This window comes from Taeniopygia guttata, chromosome 4, assembly GCF_048771995.1.
Source record: "Taeniopygia guttata chromosome 4, bTaeGut7.mat, whole genome shotgun sequence".
Classification (NCBI taxonomy): Eukaryota; Metazoa; Chordata; class Aves; order Passeriformes; family Estrildidae; genus Taeniopygia; species Taeniopygia guttata.
The window spans coordinates 341707-363011 of record NC_133028.1 but is presented as its reverse complement, the minus strand read 5'-3'; the positions used below and the strand labels follow the sequence as shown (position 1 = coordinate 363011).

At 55.3% G+C, this 21305-nt stretch overlaps 1 protein-coding gene across 2 annotated transcripts in view; it reads left to right on the top strand.

The window, feature by feature from the left end:
• Positions 1-13456: 13456 nt before the first annotated feature.
• LOC115494833 (GDNF family receptor alpha-4) overlaps positions 13457-21305 on the top strand; it is a 68570-nt gene continuing 60721 nt past the window's right edge. For both annotated transcript variants that reach the window (XM_041715541.2, XM_041715543.2), the window contains exon 1: positions 13457-13838. In XM_041715541.2, the coding sequence (XP_041571475.1) occupies positions 13589-13838 (250 nt within the window). In that variant the 5' untranslated portion in view covers positions 13457-13588. The remainder of the gene's footprint in view (positions 13839-21305) is intronic.

The following is a 21305-nucleotide window of genomic DNA, read 5'->3' as shown; positions in this document are numbered from 1 at the left end:
CAAGATTCGGTCAAAGAGAATCACAGAACCTCTAAGGGTGGACAGGACCTCCAAGATCATCCAGCCCAACCTTTGAGCAAGTCCAAAGTGAATGAATCTGCTCCCAGCACGGGACTGAGCTGAGCTCACTGGGCTCACAGTGCTCCTCACCCTGCTGCTGAGGCGCCTGCCCACGTCAGCATGGCCTCAGGCCCCACAGCTCCCAGCTGTCCCCCACAAAGGAGCCGCCTGAGCATCTTCCAGGACTTCTGGGATCACAGAATCATAGAACATTTTGAGTTGGAAGGGACTTTACAGATCCCCCAGTGCCACCCCTGCCATGGCAGGGACACCTCCCACTGTCCCAGGCTGCTCCCAGCCCCAGTGTCCAGCCTGGTCTGGGGCATTCCAGAGATCCAGGGGCAGCCACAGCTGCTCTGGGTACCTGTGCCAGGGCCCCACACCCTCCCAGGGGTGAAGAAGCTGTCCTGCAATCCCAGCTTACCCTGCTGTGCCAGTCTGAAACCCCTCTCCTGTGGGGTGTGAGCCCAGCTCTGCTCCCACAGGACTCTGTGGAAGCAGCTGGAGATGCCATCCCAGTTCCAGCAGTGGGGCCAGCCCTTCGCTGGCCATGAGCGCGGTTCTAGCACGTGCCTGGCCCCGGGATCAGAGGAGAGGAGGCAGCCCTGGGGAGCTCTGGAGTTTCACAGTCCTTGGCAGCATCCTGAAAGCTTGTGCAGCCACAGACACAACACCCTGCTGTCCACACCTGGCAGATGGAAATAGGACACCTGATAGCATCAAATCAGCAACCTCAGAGCTGTCTCTGTGTCCTGCGACTGAAAGTGTGCATGGAGGAGCACTTCACGCCAGGAGATCTCCCCTCCCTCGCTGCCCCTCAGGCACAGCTTTGGCTGCTGCTGCTGACTCTGCAGTGGAACATCTGCCTGTCTGCTCGGGGCAGAAACGCCAGCACCATCCAGCCCTCCTGACTTGTGCAGGAGCAGCAGAGGCAGCAGCCTGGGCTGCTGGTTTCTGGGAGGGGGTCTGTAAAAATGTAGATGCACGCTGGACATCAGCTCCCATGGAGCTGTGGCCTTGTGCTTTCCTGTGGAAGGTTCCCTGCCCACGGCAGGGGTGGAACAAGGTTCTGTGATTCTGTGAAATCTCCATTCCTGCCAAAGCCACTGCCTCGTCCTAGCCCTGTGTGGGCAGGTCCACAGCAGCCTTGTTCATGTTTGCAGGACCTGGTGTTTGAGGCTGAGACCGGAACCAGTGAAACACTCTGACACAGCTCCTGTAGGGAGGCATTGCCCTGCAGGAGAAGGACAGACAGCCCTGCACACCAAACATTGCTGCTGGCTTGTGATGGGCATGAGTCTAACACAGAGATCAGAGTCTGGCACAAAGATCAGAGTTTAACACAGAGATCAGAGTTTAACACAGAAATCAGTCTAGCACAGAGGTCAGTCTAGCACAGAGATCAGAGCCTAGCACAAAGATCAGAGTTTAACACAGAGATCAGACTCTAGCACAGAGATCAGAGCCTAGCACAAAGATCAGAGTTTAACACAGAAATCAGTCTAGCACAGAGATCAGAGCCTAGCACAGAGATCAGAGTCTAGCATTAAGATCAGAATCTAGCACAGAGATCAGAGTTTAGCACAGAGATCAGAGTTTAGCACAGAGATCAGAGTTTAGCACAGAGATCAGAGTTTAGCACAGAGATCAGAGTTTAACACAGAGATCAGAGTTGAGCACAGAGATCAGAGTTTAACACAGAGATCAGAGTTTAACACAGAGATCAGAGTTTAGCACAGAGATCAGTCCAGCCCAGAGATCAGCTGCCACTGCAGAGCCAGGACAGGCGCATGGTCTGGATGTCTGCAGAGAGCTCCCTGTTCCCACTTCAGCTCTTCAGGGCCAGTGCAGCTGGGAAGCCCCAGCTCATGGGAGCAGATGCTGACATAGCTTGGGACAAGAGGAGTTGAACCCTAAACCCCTCGTTCCTCCCCTCTGACTCGGAGGGAAATGTCAGCGCCTGTCCCCAGCAATGAGCCTGACACGGGTTTGGAGTCCCAGCCTCGTGTTTGCCAGGGGAGGTACATCCCGGGCACATCCCGGGCACATCCCCAGGGACACCCCGGGCACATCCCGGGCACATCCTCAGGCACATCCCCAAGCACACCCCAGGCACATCCCGGGCACACCCCGGGCACATCCCGGGCACATCCCGGGCACATCCCCAGGCACATCCCCAGGGACACCCCGGGCACACCCCGGGCACACCCCAGGCACATCCCCAGGCACATCCCGGGCACATTCCCAGTGCCTTGGGCGTTACAGATGCCCCTTCCTGGGTGTGACAGCGCTCCCTCTCCAGCCCGGGGGCAGGATATCGCCCGTAGGTGACAGCCGCAGCAGGGTTAAGGGCAAGGGAAAAGGAGGAGGATTAAAGGACAGAACCGAAGCGCATCCCCCGTGGCATCTTTAACACAGCCATTTCCCTTTGCGAAGTGCACCAGACATCCATTAAGGAAGCTTTTAGGAGCAGCCCTTCTCTTGTCTCCCAAAGGACCCAGCTGAAGCCCCAGAGCGGCCGCAGGCAGCCCCGAGGGATCCCGAGCCGCCCCTGAGGCTGCGGGCAGCCAGCAGGGTCCGCACGGACCCCTGCCCACCAAACTGCTGCTCGAGCTAAGAGACAGTGCAAAGATTCAGAATTTGTGTCAAATATCGCAAAGCAAAGGCACTCACTGCTGGGGCGCCGAGGCCTTTGGTAAGGAGGAGTTCCAGTCGATAAGCACCGCTGAGGGATCCTGCGGGGGTTTTGCTTCTCAGGAGTAAAGGGGACGATTCTGCAGGGATCAGAGCATGGAAGAGGTTTGATTTTGGTTGCCTTGCTTCTAGTTCAGTAACGGCTTGTGAGAGAAAGGGCCACATCTCATCCAGCTGTGACATGAAACAGACCCTAATTATGTTCTTTTACAGAAGGAAAAGGAAAAGGTATCTTTATTTGCTACCTTTTCCTCTGAGCATCTTCAACTTCTTAACCTCTGCCCCTGCTGCAGCAGTACTGAGAGTGTGAACCCCAAACCAAGACTCAGGGGAGATCCTGAGTTCTCCCAGTGCGGTCACCCATGCCAGGACACGGGATGAGCAACCAGCTCCTTTCCAATGCTCTCCTCTCCTGGCAAAGCAGCTCTGGTTTATGGGGGGTTTGACCCATGGAGGAAATCATAGGATTGGGAAAGAGAAACATGAGGGTTTTTTTCCCATTTAATTGAGCAGGTTTCCATCAGGGAAAAAAAAAAAAAAAAAAAAAAGCCTAAATTGAAAGTGAGTGATGTGTTCATGTTCCATTATCAAAACTTAAACTCTTTATTAAAACTATTAAAACATTAAAATGAATGAAGTCATCCTTCACTCCTCAGTGGCAAATTTTGTCATCTTCCAAGGAATCCTTTGACATATAAAGGGAGTTTTGAATTTAGCACAGAACCACGGAATATCCTGAGCTGGGAGGGACCCACCAGAGTCACCCAGTCCAACCCCAGACCCTGCCCAGGCCCCCAAAATCCCACCCTGGGCATCCCTGGAGCGCTGCCCAAAGGCTCCTGGAGCTCTGGCAGCCTCGGAGCCCATTCCCTGGGGAGCCTGGGCAGTGCCAGCCCCTCTGGGGAAGAGCCTTTCCCTAAAATCCAACCTAAACCTGCCCTGCTCCAGCTCCAGCCGTTCCAGCTTTGTGAAGAAAAGATCATTCTTTGCCCTTTTATTCCACCTTCTCAACCCTTCCTCCTCCACCTGCCCTGGGCTGCCTGGCCCCTGCTGCATTTTCCACCCCAGCTCCTGTTTTCCTGCCCTGCTGGCAGGTTTCGGGAGCATTTCCAGTGCAGTGCAAGGGACTGGAAGTCACCGAGTAGCGGTGCCCTTGAAGCCAAACCTCCCTCTGATGTAAAATAGAGCCTTTATGAGAAGTTAAGGACAAAACCCTTCCCTTACAGAGGCACTCCCTGTGACAGCCTCACTAATTAGTTGTTATTAACAGTGATAACGGAGCTATCCGATCTAATCGACGGCAGATTATGGTAATTACAGGGATTCGCCGGCTCTGGGAGCCTTGGCTCTGGGGACAGGCGGGTTTTTCAGGCAGCTCCAGGGAAGGGTGTTCCCCGAGCAGGGAAGCACGGCTGGGGAGAGGCGCCAGCCGCGGGAGCCTCCGGGGGCTTTGCAAGCCCGCATCCCACGGCGTGTCCGACAGCCACGGCCACGGAAACACTCCCGAGGGCCGCCCCACCCTCCTGCGGCACCAGCGGCATTCCCTCCGGGCGTGCATTTCCTTTTCCCGCTGGATTTGTCTCCGTGAAAGCGTCCCTGAGGAGTAAAACCCAGCACAGCCACGGACACAGCAACGCATCCCTGCTGGGGAGCGCGGCCACTGCCGCTGTCCCTGTGTCACTGTCACTGTGTCACTGTCACTGTGTCACTGTCACTGTGTCACTGTCACTGCCACTGCCTCTGTGTCACTGCCGCTGTCACTGTGTCCCTGTCACTGTGTCACTGTCACTGTGTCACTGCCGCTGTCACTGCCGCTGCCACCCTCCCTGGTTCCTGTAACCCCCAGTCCCCCCCACGCCGCCCCCTTCACCAGCCCTGCAGCAAACCCTGCCCGGAGGGACGATCCACCACGGGGAGACCCTGGAGCTGCAGTGAGAGCCCTGAGGGGCCTCCGCTGCTCCAGCCCGCACCCCGTGATGTGAGCAGAGCCCAGGCGTTCCTCTGCCATGAAAGGAGCGCCCTGGGGTGCCTGGAGATGGAGGGAAGGTGAGAGGCTGGGGGGATGCACAGGGGCGGTCACAGCACGGTACTCCCTGCCCTTGCCTTCCTAACCCAGCTCCAGGGGGGTCTGAAGACACCCCTGAGTTCAGCTCCTTGTTGGGCACATCTGGAGTTCAGGACATTGCTGGGCACATCTGGAGATCAGCTAGAGCCTGCTCCAAAGGACCGGGACACCAGAGGGGGAGGAGGAGCTCACAGAATCTGTGAGGCTGGAGAAGAGCTCTGAGAGCCCTGGAGGGATTTGCCAGGCCTGTGGCTGTGGCAGCCGGGGACACGGGGCAGTGGTGGCAGTCAGGGACATGGGGCAGGGGTGGCAGTGCTGGGGACACGGGGCAGGGGTGGCAGTCAGGGACATGGGGCAGGGGTGGCAGTCAGGGACATGGGGCAGTGGTGGCAGTCAGGGACACAGGGCAGTGGTGGCAGTGCTGGGGACACGGGGCAGGGGTGGCAGTGCTGGGGACACGGGGCAGTGGTGGCAGTGCTGGGGACACAGGGCAGTGGTGGCAGTCAGGGACACAGGGCAGTGGTGGCAGTCAGGGACACAGGGCAGGGGTGGCAGTGCTGGGGACATGGGGCAGTGGTGGCAGTCAGGGACACGGGGCAGTGGTGGCAGTCGGGGACACGGGGCAGTGGTGGCAGTCAGGGACAGCTGGGCTGGCTGGTCTTTGAGGCCTTTCCTTGTTTGTTGCTCCCCATGTGCTGCTCAGCTCTGCTGAGGGCTCACGGGAACAGGAGCTGGGTAATGGCTCAGGCAGCTCGTGCAGCTCCTGCCCTCTGGGTCTGCACTAAAATCAGCCTTTTTGGTATATCCTGAGTGATCCAGAGCTGACATTTATGAGGGATTTTGGTTCAAAGGGGTTACAATAGAGGTGCAAATACTGATAAATTACCTTCCTCATTTTTTTCACTCTCACAAAGCAGAATAAAAATGCCACAGACTCAATTTCTATAATGTTCTGTTTTCATCTGTGAGAAGAAAATTTTCAAGCTTAGGTGCCAAAAGCAGGAAAATTAAATCTCTATTTAGACAGTTAAATAAGAGGCTCAATTTTCAAAGGCACAATACCCTGTATTCTTAATTGCTGCCAGAAGAGACTGAAACCTTACTTTACTTTTAAAAGGATATTTTCTAAGTCTATAAAGAAAACTTTCTTATTTGTAAGCATCTCAACAGAAAATGTCCAGCAGGGAATAAAGGACAGATGTTCACTGAAAAACAACATGCTGATTTTTCCTTTTAAAGTTCAATTCCTTGCAATAGGCAACTGAGATGGATTCAGGAGTAATGGAATAATAGAAATAAGAGGGAAGTCAGAGGGAAATCAAAGGTCCCATTCTCAGCTCTTCTTCCACTCCTCTGCACTGAGGGGCTGCACCCAGGCTACTGCCAGAGGAAATCAGGAAATTTGGGGAAGGGTTTGGAGCCCCAGGAGGGGCTGAGGGAGCTGGGAAGGGGCTGGAGAGTTCCCGAGGGAGCTGGGAAGGAGCTGGAGAGTTCCTGAAGGAGCTGGGAAGGGGCTGGAGAGTTCCTGAGGGAGCTGGGAAGGGGCTGGAGAGTTCCTGAGGGAGCTGGGAAGGGGCTGGAGAGTTCCTGAGGGAGCTGAGGGGGCTCAGCCTGGAGCAGAGGAGGCTCAGGGGGACCTTGTGGCTCTGCACAGCTCCTGCCAGGAGGGGACAGCCGGGGTGGATTTGGGATCTGTTCCCAGGAACAGGGACAGGAGGAGAGGGAACAGCCTCAGGGAGGCCTCAGGGTGGACATCAGCAGGAATTTCCCCATGGGAAAGGTGCTCAGGCACTGGCAGTGCCCAGGGAGGTTTGGAGTGCCCATCCCTGCAGGGATTTCAGAGCCCTGTGGAGGTGGCACTTGGGGACATGGGCAGTGGTGGCCCTAGCAGTGCTGGTGGTGGTTGGGCTGGATGGCTCAGAGAGATTTTCCATCCTGAAGGATTCTGCCATTCCAGGTTTGCTTTTAGCTCCATTTCCTCACTTTATGGGATGAGCTCCTTACTGGGGGCTGCTGCCTTTAGTCCCAGTTTTAACCCCTCCCTGAGAGCAGTTCCAGTTCCAGACAGCTCTAACTCAATTTTTCGTTCCAGCCAGGGCAGAGGCACCATGGCAAGGATCAGCAAGGAGAAGGATCAGTGCCTGCAGGAGGGTAAGGCTGTACCCCACGCTGGGCCAGGCAGAAGCGGCATAAGCTTTTATGGAAAAAAATTCCAAATACCAGCAAAAAGATGAGAAAATAATAGTTTAAACTTGCTTTCAATTTCATTCCTCCCCAAATCCAACATAACTTCTGCTGACACCTAGTCCTCTTCCTGAGCCAAGTGCATCCCTACATTCCCCAGGTTTTAAAAGTATAATTCTGTTTTATCCAGTCTGTTTTAATGGTGATCTCCTTAGCCCTCAGCACAGGCAGGGAGGTCTCTAAGCAGACAGGAATGCTGGCAGAGTGCAAGCCTCAGGAGCTGACCTTGACTGGACCAAATCACGAAAGGCTGTGCAATTGGGTCTGTGCTAAACACTTCCCATCATTCCTCCCCAAACGCCCAGACCCAAGATTAACACTGACGGGAGATCAGCTGCTCTGAGATAACTTAATGCATGGTGGAAGGGCTATCAGGGTCAGAAAGCAAACGAAAATACAACCCATAATTCTGAGGGGAAATGGAGATTTGTCAGGAGGCACTGAAAAACAGCCTAGTGCTGGAATGAATAACGCTGTCTGCAGAAGAGCTGTCATCTCCTGACGGGTGCACTTCGTCCCCTCGTCCTTCCAGCAGAGCTCTGGGAGTGCCAGCACAGCCACAGTGTGGAAATGCTCCCAGTGCCAGCCCTCCAGGCAGAGGGTAACAGAGGGCTCTGCTGCCCAGGGCTGTCCCTCAGCCCCGGGGCCATCCCCACACCCCAAAAGGAAAGCTGGTGTGGGAAGCAAAGGCTCAGGCTTTGCAGAGGCTCTCCCAGCACGGGGCAGGTGATTCTGTGCCCCAGGCTGTATCTTGTGCTGTATTTTGTGCTGCATTTTGTGCTGTGCTTATGCTCCTCTTGACTCTGAGAGGACAGTTTCAATGTGGGTGATGTTGTGCAAACCCTGAACAAGTGAAATTTCCTTTTCAGAAAGGATCAAGGGTGCCAAACCCACATTTCAGGGTGAAATTTGTTCAAGCAGCTGCTGTTTCTGGAAATACAAACAGGTTGGTGCTGCTATATCATTGTTTTCATAATGCTGGGGCTGTTCTCCAGCACCTGGTACCTCTCATAACTCCGTGCGATGAACTGTGGGTCACTGGGTGGTGAATATTGAAGGGTGGAAGTGCACTGGGGACAGCTGAATGAGGCTCTGTGCCCTCGAGGATGCTCCTGCATTACCCAGGACATGATGGCAAAGCTCAGTTATGAGCCAGTTATGAGCACCTGGGTAATGCAGCAGGACACAGGCTGCTCTCCAGGTCATTAGAGAAAGTTTAGAAATGAGAACAATATCCCCTTGTTATTAACAAAAGGAGGAGGGAAGACAAGCATTTCAGCAATAAAAAAAATCAGTCTGTGGTTTATTTAAAAAATACTAAAACAATGAGCTGCAAATGGGGAATCCAGAAAACTCCTTTGATAAATGTCAGTACTTTTAAATTAGGACAAAGGAATTAGAAAAATGGAGGCTTATGTTTAATTCACTTGAAAGCAAATTAAAGGGTTCGGCTTATGGATGAAAGAGAAAATTAGGTTATTTTTTTCCCTGAGAGTTACCAAGGCTACTGCAGCCCAGAGAAAGCCACACGGCTTGGCGAGCTGCTGTTGACAGGGCTGTTAGCACATCTTAAGTGGATTTAGGAGAAGTGGCTCCATCTCAGGGACTGGGAGCTGGACCAGACACGGTGTCACACCCTGGCAGGGACAGCATACTCCTGGGGCTGTCTAACCCAGGGACCTTCCCCAAAATAGTCCTTCCTCCTCCTCCTTCACAAGGGCTGATGAGCAGGGAGCCTCCAGCAGCGGGTGGTTTGATTTTTCAGAGGCTCAGGTGCTTTGAAGCACATCCTGCACCTGGGCATGGTGTCTCCAGCATTTCCATGGCAGCAGAAATGCTGCCCCCAGTCCACGTGTGCCCATGGCCAGTTCACCCTGCCCTGGCTCACTGGGAATTCCATCCGGCACAGAAAGGGTGTATGAGGGCCCTTTCCAAGGAAACCTTTACTTGCAGGTTCAGATTCTGCACTATGTCATCCGGTATCTTGAGGTCTTCTGAGATACTCAGCTCCTGCTACATTTCATGGAGGTTTTTCATTAGAACTTAATTTCCATCTTGGGAGCCAAAATTGTTATGGCAAATCTAAAACAAATCAGTTGTTCAAGGCCAGGCTGGATGGGGCTTGGAGCGCTCTGGGACACTGGAAGGTGTCAGGGGCTGGAACAGGATGGGCTTTAAGGGCCCTTCTGCCCTAAACCATCCCATGAATCTATAATTCTCATTTCTCAGCACATTTTCTTTCTCAGTGCACTTTGCATTTCCACCCTCTTCAGTGGCTCATATTACAGAAAGCAAAGCTGTCACATTGATTTTTTTCTAAGGGATCTTACGGACACCAAGGCAAACACAAAACTGGGTATGAGCCATGATTCTTCCTTCATTTCTGGCCAGTGTCTGTCCAGCTTCCGTTTTGTCCTTTTGAGGTATCCCCTGAATGAATACACAAAGAGTACAGGGAGACTGGGGTCATTACATCACCCAAATTCCCTTTTCCCTTTGGAAACATCAAAATTATTGCAAGCCCTGGCAAGTCCAACCTGCTTGGCAAAGAGTTTGCACATCCTACAGGTGCTGAGACCCTCCAGGGTCCTCGGGAGGATGAAGATATTCCTGAAAAGATTTCACAGCAGCTGCAGTTACCAGGATTTGCTTTGGCTTTATTTGATCCTAAATGCTAACAAGCAACTCTCCTACTCTCCCCTCAGTCCAGTTTCAGGGGCTGAAGTGTTCCAGAAGTTCAGCAATGAGAGGGTCCCATAGAACACATCTGCAAGCAACAAAGAGGAGCAGGAGGGAAAGTTCCTGAGCACAACGCGCCAGGTTCCAGTTCACAGCTCCTCCACCCTCAGGAGCAGCTGCCAGGCCAGAGCCAGGACCCTCCTCCTGCCCCTCCTTCAGTCAGGAGCAACAGCAGCTGACCCAGGAGCTGCTGCGGATCAGGCGAGCTGGGCCCGAGCAGCAAGGGGATGCAGGTCCTGGCAGGGGATGCAGGTCCTAGAAGGGGATGCAGTCCCAGCAGGGGATGCAGGTCCTAGAAGGGGATGCAGGTCCTAGAAGGGGATGCAGGTCCTGGCAGGGGATGCAGGTCCTGGCAGGGGATGCAGGTCCTGGCAGGGGATGCAGGTGCCAGGAGGGGATGCAGGTCCCAAGAGGAGGATGTACATCCCAGCGGAGGGGGATGCAGGTCCCAGCAGGAGGGGGATGCAGGTCCCAGCAGCTCCTACAGGTCCGGAGAGGGTGGCTGCTCTCAGCTGTCACCTCACCACCCATGGAAACGGGCCCTGCAGCTCTCTTGCCTTGCTCCCACAGCTGGTTTGGGAGTTGGAGACCATCTCCTGCCATGGGATTGTGCATGGCAGGGTCCTGCACAGCAGCCTGACTCGAGAGCACACAACAAAGTTGTCCTCGGTTTCCAGTGGGACCAGTTTCACTCTCACAAGTGCATTTCTTTTAATCAGCATATTTTATTTTCTCTCTCTGCCCAGTGATTTCTCCACGGACCTACCCAAACAATCCTTTCTTTCACTGCCTTTGCTAAATCTGTTGTCTGGAGCTCTGGGGAGCAGCTTTTTGGGCTAGGTGTAACAGGAGCAGCAATGGGATATTTTTCCAGCTGACTGATCAATACCTTGCCTCCTTTGCACAGAAAGGGAGCAGGTGATTTTCGGGGGTGGAAGGGGTGGCTTCACTTCACTGCACTCATCCCAGCACCCACCCAGGGCAGGAGAGAGCGCAGCTCTGACGAATGAGGCAGCAGGGAACAATGGTTCCTCTCTCCCCACGGGATCTGTAGGATCTTTTCTGGGCAGCTTTTCCCAGAGCAGCTCTTGTCTGTCCTGGCTGTCCCACGAGTAATTACAGCAGGCAGGAAATGCCTCCCTGCTGGGATGGCCCGTGGGGGTGTCTGTGCCTGGACTTTCCACATCCCCAAACCTCCCATTTCCTTTTTTCCTCTTCCGACTGAGGAAGAAATGATGCTTTCATTGCACTGATTCCTTGGCAGCTTCCCCTTGTCCAGAGGGGGAGGCTGCAGCTTCTCCTCAGCCCGGGAGGGGACACCAAGGCAGCCTCCACGCTGTAGCTGTGAGCACACAGGAATTCCATACAGCTTCCCTGGTTTGCCCCAAAGGAAGGATTTCCTGCCTCTCTGACCTCAAAGAGGGACAAGACAGAGCCAGGGAAAGCAATCCTCACATGCCAGCTCTCTCTGTGAGGTGGGACACTGAGCCAAACCCATCCCTTCCTCGATGTGATGGGGCTCGGGTCACCTCTTTGGCCCAAGAGCATCAGAATTCCTCATTCCTGAGGGAGGAAAAGACATTTTCCAAGGAAATTTCTTTTTCATTTGTTAAAAACCTCACTAAAACTCACATATGTTACAGTGATTTTTTTTTTTTTTCTGGACAAACAGTCAATTCAAAAATAGAACACTGAAAAGAATCTGCCAAATAATTAAAAAAAACAATAAGCAGAAAAATCCAATAATTTCCCCAGTTTCCCAGTTGATGTTTCCACTGTAGCTCAGTGCAATTTCAACTTGAAATTTGCTTAAACATAATCATACTCTTTTTAAAGAAATCAAAAGGCCCAGCTCCAGAGCAATGTTCTTTACTCCAAATGAGGCTTTATTAACACTCTCTTTTTCCCCACTGAGTAGCTCAGGAAAGGCTCATTTTGGGTGTGAAATATGGTTGCAAGAGACATTCATGTGTTTACAACTTTTCAATTCTGGCAGAGGACTGTTAAATGGATAGTTCCAGACTGGAACATGGTAGAAGCTTTCAAAAGGAGAGGAAGGCTGGGGAGGAAGGCCAATGATCACACTTTCCCTTTGATTTGCCAAGTGAGAATGAAAAAAAAGGAAAAATGAAAATAAAAAGTACTTTCTTGACTTTTTCTGTTTGATATAGAACACCTACAAATGGCTGTATGAATTATTTCCCTTCTCTGTTTTACTCCTGAAAAATAAAAGTGTGCAGTTCCTCTGCAGGAAGGATTAATGAGGTGATGCCACGAGGAAATGCAAGTTAAGAACCCTGAACAGCTCCAGCGGAAAAAAACAAAAACTTCCCAGAGCACTCAAATACCTGTTCAGTGAAAAGATCTGAGCCAGCAGTGAGAAACAGCTCTCTGCAAATATCCAAATATCCAAAAGCACTGCCTGGGAGGTGTGGGGAAAGCGTCCTGGTCATCCCCTGAGTCATCCAGGGGGGAAGGGAAGGGAAGGGAAGGGAAGGGAAGGGAAGGGAAGGGAAGGGAAGGGAAGGGAAGGGAAGGGAAGGGAAGGGAAGGGAAGGGAAGGGAAGGGAAGGGAAGGGAAGGGAAGGGAAGGGAAGGGAAGGGAAGGGAAGGGAAGGGAAGGGAAGGGAAGGGAAGGGAAGGGAAGGGAAGGGAAGGGAAGGGAAGGGAAGGGAAGGGAAGGGAAGGGAAGGGAAGGGAAGGGAAGGGAAGGGAAGGGAAGGGAAGGGAAGGGAAGGGAAGGGAAGGGAAGGGAAGGGAAGGGAAGGGAAGGGAAGGGAAGGGAAGGGAAGGGGGCTGTGTTGGGAGCAGGAGGTAGCTGAGCACAGCGCACTGACTCAGGAATGAGGCTGTCGCTACTCCATCGGTCAGTTAATTACTGGGGAACCTGAAGATGTCACTTCACATATTGTGTCTCAGGTACTCCATGCATGAAATGGAGGTAGTGAAAAATGATGCTCACTCATCATCATAAAGATTAAGGAGCCAGGCTCTGCTGCTTGGCTCCCTAAAACAGGGTCCTTTGCTGGGCTGTGGGGATTAGAGCTGGGGAAGCACCAGGGAATGGTGGTGAGGGACCAGAGCACCCTGGGGAAGGTGGTGTGGGAACCTGGATGGAAAGTTATGGAAGCACATCACCCGAATTTACAGAGGGTGTTGGAGGAGAACTGGGAGGTCATCATGCTGCAGGGGATTATGGAAGGTGCCGTGGCCGGGACGGGGGTAGGACATGGGCCAAGTCTTCAGGGCAGTGTCACTGCCAACAACAGTCGGGAGTAGGACACATCTCCGAGGCGATGAGGCCGGTGCTTCCATCCGAATGGGAGGGATGGGGAGGAGGGGAGAGCTGCCGGGACCCTCTAGGAGGGCGAGGAAGAAGCCGGCCTGGGGCTTGCAGGGTGAAAGGGGCATGCACGGGATGAGAGAGAACCCCGGCCCCGGGCCGGGGATGCGGGGCCGAGGGGGAGGAGGCGGGGGCCGGACCACCAAGCCCCTCCCCGAGGGCCGCGGCGGGCGGGGGCGGCCCGGGGAAGGCGGCGGGGCCGCCCCGGCGCTCGGGCACGGCGGAGCTGCGCCCGCCGCAAGTTTCGCTGCCGAGAGAGGAGGGAGAAAGCAAAACATAAAAACACACCACAAGGAGAGAAAAAAAAAGGGGGGGGGGGGAATTATAATAAGAAGAAAGGAAAATTGAATAATTAATCGGCATAAAATAAGTGTAAGCATCCCGGGAGCCCCTCCGCGGAGGATGGGGCGGAGGGCGGCCGGCAGCCCGCCGTGGCTGCGGGCATGACCCGCGGCCGGAGCGGGGCCGGGCCGGCCGGGGCAGCGCTCGGGCCGGGGGGGCCGGGCCGGGGCGCGGGGCCGCCTCCCTCCCTCCGCCCTGCCCAGCCCTCCGCGCATCCTCCGGCACCGCCGAGCCGCGCCGAGCCGCGCCGGGCCGGGCCGGGGGTCCGAGCCGAGCCCAGTCGGTGGGGCCGAGCCGTGCCGAGCGGGAGGATGAGGGGCGTCCTCTGCTTCTGCACCCTGATCCTCCTGGGTGAGTAGCGCGGCGCGGGGGGAGCGGGGGGCACAACTTTCTGCCGGGCTCGCTTGCGGGGGTATTTCGGGCACCCCCGGGCAGGGGGTCTCCGCTCCCCAGCGCTCCGGGAGCGGCGGTGAGCCCGGGTGGCATCACCGAGGCCGGGCTGGACGGGCTTGGAGCCGCCCGGGCTCGTGGAAGGCGTCGCTGCCCGTGTCAGGGTGGTCGGAGCGAGATGCTCGTGAAGGTCCTTTCCAGCCCGAACCATCCCACGGCTCCGTGCTGATCAGCTTTCTGTTGCCTCTTCTGCTCTGCACCTGAGCGCCGGGCTCTGCTGCTGTCATTTCGGGCCGTCCTGCTGGCCGCGGAGGTGCCCAGAGGTGCCCCGCGAATTCAGGCACTTCTCGGGGCAGAGGGGCTCGCACGGGCTGTGCTGGGAGCGGGGAGGCAGATCTGCACAGCGCCGGGAATGCCCCGGTGCCGAGGCCGGGAGATGCCGGGGTTCGGGGCAGGTGTGTGCGGGCTGGCAGCCCCAGCTCTGTCACCGCTCTGTCACCGCTCTGTCACCGCTCTGTCACCTCTCTGTCACAGCCCCGAGTGAGCCGCGCGTCTGGCGGGGTGCACTCGAGGGTCCCTGCTGCGGATTCCCTCACACCCCCCGAGCCCAGCTGTCCTCAGAGCTTTGTTCTGGCACCGAGAGCAGGGAGTGAGGACCCCAGATGTTCCCCCCACCCCCGTGGAGCGCTGAAGTCAGCCCTCGTCCCCTGGCGTGGCTGGGAGCCGCTGTCCCCGTGTCCGCGGGGATGTGGACTCCCGTGCTTTGAGCATCCCGCTCGCCTCCTCCCTCCGCTCAGCTCGGAGCGGCCGCTTCTCCTGCGCGATTCCCGGGGCTCCCGCGCCCCTGGGAAGAAGGAAACGCGGGTGAAGGGGCTACAGCCCCCGGCAGCGGTGGGGACGGCCTGAGTGCCACCCCGGCTCCTCCCCTTGGGGCATTTTGTCCCCTCCCTGTGCTCCGTTGAGGCAACAAACCCAACATTGAGCCTGCGATTAAATAGACCGGGAAGGGTTGTGGGGAGGCTGGGAATAGGATGCGCCCGTTCTCCTCGGGTGCCACTGCAGGAGGGAAAGGTCGTGGGGTGACTGCAAGTGGCTGGGACATCGTGGGGCGCCCGGCACCCGCTCCCTGCACGGCCCTCCTCCCGCTGGAGCCCCGCTCCAGGGGAGAACCGAGCTTCTGGGGAGAACCGAGCCCCGGCAGGACCGAGCTCCGGGCAGGACCGAGCTCCGGCAGGACCGAGCTCCGGGCAGGACCGAGCTCCGGGCAGGACCGAGCCCCTGGCAGGACAAAGCTCAGGGCAGGACCGAGCTCCTGGGGAGAACCGAGCCCCTGATCAGGACCGAGCTCCGGGCAGGACCGAGCGGGTTCTCCCGCGGTGTGGAGGCTCTGCCGGAGCTCCAGGTGCTCCCCGTGCCGGCTCTCCCAGTCACTAGATGTCAGCAGCAGCAACTCTTCAAGTCCCAAAGGCAGGGGGGAGGGAAAATCCGACCCCCCCGGAGGGACCGGCCACGTTCAGCCAGGCCCGCTTTGCTCCGGGGGCTGGAGTGCCCCGGAGCTGGGCACGGCCGGGCGGGGATGGCCGCTCCTGCGGGGGCAGGGGCTGTGCCCGGGCTGGGCTGGGCTGGGCTCAGCCTCCCCCAGAGCTGCAGTTTTCCCCGAAGGCTCTCGGGGCTCGGGGTGCGAGTCCCGCTCTCTGTAGGATCCGTTTTCCAAGCAGCTCGGATTGGCTGGCTCATTGATTGACTGCTTGATTGACTGGTGGCCTGATCGATTTCTCTAGAGAAAGTGGACTTAGAGAAAAGAGCAAATGGCCAGCTCCATTGTCGGCAGGGCCTTTGGGAATAGGGGACAGGTGTTAGGGATACACTTGTCACCTCTGCTCCAAGCCAGAGCAAAGCCATCAGCTGCTTTCACCCTTTGCCCTCTGGTCCTGGGGTCCAGAAAAGAAAAGAGGGACCTTTTCACCCCTGGACTGGTATTTGACCCCTGCAGGCACAGCACCACCCCAGCAGATGCTCCTGGACACCCTCAGCCTTTTCCCTAGGTATTTTTGGGATGTTTGTGTTATGGCTGGACCTAGAGATGTGCCTGGGGGATCCCTGCAGGGATCCAGGGCACAGGGCTGGAGAGGGCAGGCACGAGCCTGGCAATTCCCAGCTCCACCCCGCTGGCTGTGCACCCTGTGGGCTGCAGTGTGAGCTCCTCGCTTTTGGTGTGTCCCCTCTGGCATTTTGGGGATGATCTTGGCTGGGGGAGGCAGTTCTTGGTGAGTTTAGGGCTCTCTCTCCTAATGGCAGTGTCACCAGCAGCCAGCCTGGATGCAGACCCCAGGTTCCTGCTGGCACAAGCACACAAGGTGGCCCAGAGCAGGCAACTTGCAGAACTGAACAATGTTTTTATTTTCCCCAGCTGCTGCTCAGCCAGATGAGCTGCCAGAGCTTTGTCCCCAGCAGCCACACTGGTGGCAGTGCGAGAACAGAGCAGGAGCACAGTTCCACCCCTGACGAGGGATGTGCCTTTGGGAAGTTCCTGGCTGCTGTAGTGTCCCCTGATACTTACTTGAGTTCGTGGCATTGGCTAGAAATCCCACTCACGGGGCACTGGTGAGGCTTTCAGGAAGACTTTATGGAAAATCAGGGCCACAGGAAGCACTGATTAAATATAAAGAGTTAATTATAAAGAGTTAAATATGAAGAGTTAATTAATTTGACGAGGACACAGGGCTACACCTGGAGCTCCCACGGAGCTGCCCAGATCCCAGAGGTCACATCGGTCCCTGCACTAACAGAACACCGGGTTCAGGTGAGGATGGCACAGCTGGGCACAGCTGGAAGCAGCAGTTTGCTCTGCAATCCCCTGGCACCAGGATCAGCTCTGGCCATGGTAGAGGGCAGGACCCCCAAGTGGCACCGGGGCCAGTTCCTGCTGCAGCTTTTCCTGCGCTGGTCGCTTGCAGAATTCCTGGCACGGGTTTGCCACATGTGTTTGCCACAGGCTCTTCACAGATGCAATCAAACACGAGATCGTCTGCTGGATGTTCACCTGGTTTGGGAACTCAGATCCCAGGGGAAAAGCAGGAAAAAAAATCTCTTTTAAAATGCATCTGTGTGTGTGAGAGAGGGAAACTCTCCTTAAATTAGTGGCTTTGTCAGTTCTGACAGGAGCAATCCGCTATTTGCATCAACAGGAATGTGGTAATTATGTTTGTCCGTGTTGGTGCAGAGGAGAAATAAAACTTCTCCCTCAACAGGCTGCCCGCAAATGCTGTGCAGATTCCTCGGCAAGGACCTTACCACACCCAGAAAATGTCTTTTCCAGAGCTCTGGAGCCTTTAATAGTAATTATTGCTGGGTAAAAATTAGTACTACTTAAGGCTAATAATTAGTATGAATTACTGTGAATAGCATTTTATTTTGCTTTTGGAGACAGAAATGTCTTCTCTGCTCTCCTGGCAATTTTCACAGATGATTTCTATTGTGCCTGAAAGTCCCTTCATCATTTTCACACAAGACTTGTTCATTTTTATAGCTTTCCACTTGGTCATTTTAAAACATGACTTCTAATGTCTCTAAAGTTTGCCACCTTTTGATAAAAATACCTTGCTACCAAGATATTCATGATTTCTTTTTCCCTCTAGTGGACTTTATATTCCTTTTGCTTCTTTAAAAAATATATAAATGACCTCTTTCTTCTCAACCCAAAAGTGAGAGAGGACAAATTGAAAGGTAATTCTCCTGCTAGAAGAATTTTTTCAGAATACATTTCACTGAAAAAATAAAAAGCAACAAAACTATGAAAGGCTTGTTCCTGTCAATCTTCAGTTCAGTACAGCTCCCTCGTTTCAAAAAGCACCTGTGAGAATCCCCTGTGGTAAAACCTCCTGGCAGAGAGCTCTGCGCCTCTGGGCTGGGGGAGGAGGGCAGGGCAGACCTCACACTCCGTAGCCCTGCCTTCATCCCTCTGCTCCATCCCTGCCTTATCCCTCTGCTCCATCCCAGCCTTCATCCCTCTGCTCCATCCCTGCCTTATCCCTCTGCTCCATCCCTCTGCCCCATCCCTCTTCTCCGTCCCTCTGCTCCATCCCTCTTCTCCGTCCCTGCCTTATCCCTCTGCCCCATCCCTGCCTTATCCCTCTGCCCCATCCCTGCCTTATCCCTCTGCTCCATCCCTGCCTTATCCCTCTGCTCCATCCCTGCCTTCATTCCTCTGCTCCATCCCTGCCTTATCCCTCTGCTCCATCCCAGCCTTATCCCTCTGCCCCATCCCTGCCTTCATCCCTCTGCCCCATCCCTCTGCCCCATCCCTCTGCCCCATCCCTGCCTTCATCCCTCTGCCCCATCCCTCTGCCCCATCCCTCTGCCCCATCCCGGCTGGGAGGTGCAGCTGGGGCTGCGTGGGGCTGCGTTCCTGGCAAGGCAGACTGGAGCCTCCTGGCTGAGAGGTGACTCTGAGGAGCTGGATGGGAAGTGGAAGCACGGATGGGTGATTCCTCCTGCAGACGGAGAGGGAGGAAAGCCAAGTCTGTGTGGCTGACAGCGGGGGAGTCCAGGAGGGGCTGTGGTGGTGGAGGACAAGGGCCCAGGACTGCCTCACACAGGGCAAGGAGGGTTTCCAGAGGTGAAGCCACCGCTTATCCTGGGCAAGGAGAAGCTGGGAGTGCCCCAGGGAAGGAAAATGAGTCTGCAGGAAGGACACCTCACATTTAAATCGCCCATGAGTCGTCCAGGACCTGGGGCTGGTACCAGTGGTGCCACAGCTGACTGGCTGAGCTGGCTGAGCTCAGTGGGTGTTGGGAGAGGTCGTGGTCCTCATGGATATTGCCAGGCATCTCCCTGAATCTTCCCAGAGAGGTGGTGGAGGCTCTACCTCTGGAAGCATTCAAGTGGAGGCTGGATGGGGCTGTGAGCAGCCTGGTCTAGCAGGAGATGGCTCTGCTCTGGAAAAGTTCCTTCTGACGCAAAGCAGTCTGTGACTGAGGTTTTTGATAAAGTGAACTTTAAAAGGTCCCTTCCAGCCCAAACTCTTGTGTGACTGTGTGGTGAGAAGTCCTGCTCCAGCTGCAGGTGTGCCTTGGGGCCCTTCAGTCCCTCAGCAGTGACACATTTTCCCTGCCCCTGGGGATGGATCCAGGCTCAGCACACACCCGTGCTGTGCTCAGAGCCTGCTCGTGCCCTGCGCTCTCTGCCCCACCTGGCAGGAGCTGCTGGGCTTTAGCTGCCTGCAGGGATGGATGGCCCCAGAGAGACAAAATAAACCTCACTGTGCCCTGCCTCAGTGTCCTCATGGGAGAAGTTCTTCCCTGTGTCCTGTTGTATCAGACAGATTCTCCAGCTCAAAACTGCTCTGGCCATGTCCTGTCACTTCCCTTCATGTCAATCCATCTCTGTCCTCCACAGGTGTCCCCTCCAAGCTCAGGGGGGACCTTGTGGCTCTGCACAGCTCCTGCCAGGAGGGGACAGCCGGGGGGATTTGGGTTTTGTTCCCAGGGAACAGGGACAGGAGGAGAGGGAATGGCCTCAGGGGAGCCCTAGGGTGGCAATTGGGGAAATTCCTCATGGGAAGGGCTGCCCAGCCCTGGCACAGCTGCCCAGGGCAGGGCTGGAGTCCCCATCCCTGGGGGATTTCACAGCTGTGTTAATGTGGCACTGGGGGCATGGGCAGTGGTGGTCTTGGGTGTGCTGGGGAATGGTGGGACTCAGTGGTCTTTTCCAGTTTAGAGGGTTTTTGCAATTTAAGTTATTCTGGGACTCACTTCTTCTCTTTCTATGCAAATCCGTCTGGAAAGCAGTTTGCATGAAGGATGCAGATGCAGTAAGAGCAGTTGTGCTGTGGCTCTGATTTATGGAATCCAAGTGGCAAAGCCTGTGTGTGATACCTGTCCCCAAGAGGGCTCTGGCAGAGTTATTGCAGCACTCCCCACTCTGCTGATGACATATGGCTTTGAGGGCTGCTTTGACACACAAGAGCAGGCAACTGGGTTTTGAGGGGAGAGGAATGGAAGAGATTTTTTTGGTGCTTCTTCCAAATGGTGGATCAAATTGCTCATCTTTCAAACACCTCCAAGCTCAAGCATCTCTTTGTTACCCCCAGGGGGGTGGCAGTGCACTTTGGGATGGAGTTTAAACAGCTCCAGATGCTAACGGGCTGTGAGTTAAGAACTGAGAAACTGCTGGGTTTTCCCTCCTCACCTCCTGGTACTTGTGCAGTGAAAAAGAAGGCCAGGCACATCATTTGGGTTAGACCCCAGCTGCAGTGCTGCTGCCCCAGCCCATGCTGCTCAGGGGCTTCAGCTCTGCTCTGCCTCCAGGGACCTGGGCCGCCCGTGGCTGCAAGCCCAGGAGGAGTGGAAGTGCCCAAGGAAGAGTTCAGCTCCAGACAGTCAGCAAGGAGCAGCTCTGGGAGCCCCTGCATGACCTGAGCTCTCTGGAGCCTCAGAGCTGAACTGGACCCAGCAAGTGCTCAGGACAGGTCCTGAGAGAGCTCCAGGGTGCCTTAAGAGGGGCTGAACTGAACTCCATCTCTGCAAAACAATCAGGCTTTGCTTCGAGCTTTGCATCAAATGAGGCTGTCTGGTGCCTCCTGGGAAATCCCATCCTCCTCGATTAATCAGAGCAAAGGAAATACAGGGCAGCTACAGCCTCGTGGGAAGGGAGCCTTCACTTGGAACATGGCTGTGAATTCTTGTTTTGAGCAAACACAGTGTCTGGGCCACCACTCTGCAGAGTTCATGTGGCCCTATCCATGAGAATTTTACATAAACAGTCAAATCAATCATAAAGGGGTTTGAATTTCTCCATTCATCTTCTTTTACTGTTGCAGTCTTTATTGAACGCTTTGCTCTTTCTTTTCCCCTCCTGCTGCCCAAACTGGACCCCCCTAAGTGTCACCTCCGCCTTATTTAACTGTTGTAGCCTTTATTGAACACTCTCTTTAATTTTTTCCTCCTGCTGCTCTAAGTGGACCCCCCAAAGGCATCACCTCACCGTGATTACAACTTGAATGTCTTTCTGTGCCTTTCTTGGTCTAGGGGATGGTGTCCCTGCCCATGGCAGGGGTGGAAGGAGATGAGCTTTAAGGTCCCTTCCAGACCAAACCGTCCCACGGTTCTGTGGCTGTGTGCTCTGCTCCCCATCACTGCTGGCTGGGACCTGCACTCCAGCTGCAAAGTGCTGGCTGTAGGTGCAATGATTCGTCTTGCGGCCAACCCACCGCCCTTCTGCAAAGCTGCTCCGGTACGGAAATGCAGGAGGAAGCTCACAGCTCCTCAGCCACCTGTGTCTGGCTTTGGAGTCAGAACCTGTTTGCCCTGGTGCTGTCGCTTCCCGGCGTGTGCAGAGCCATGAGCTGCCGTGCCAGCCTGCCCAGGGAGCTCAGCTCTGCTGCCTCGGAGCCTGCAGCCTGCAGGGAGGCAGCAGCTGCTCCTGCGG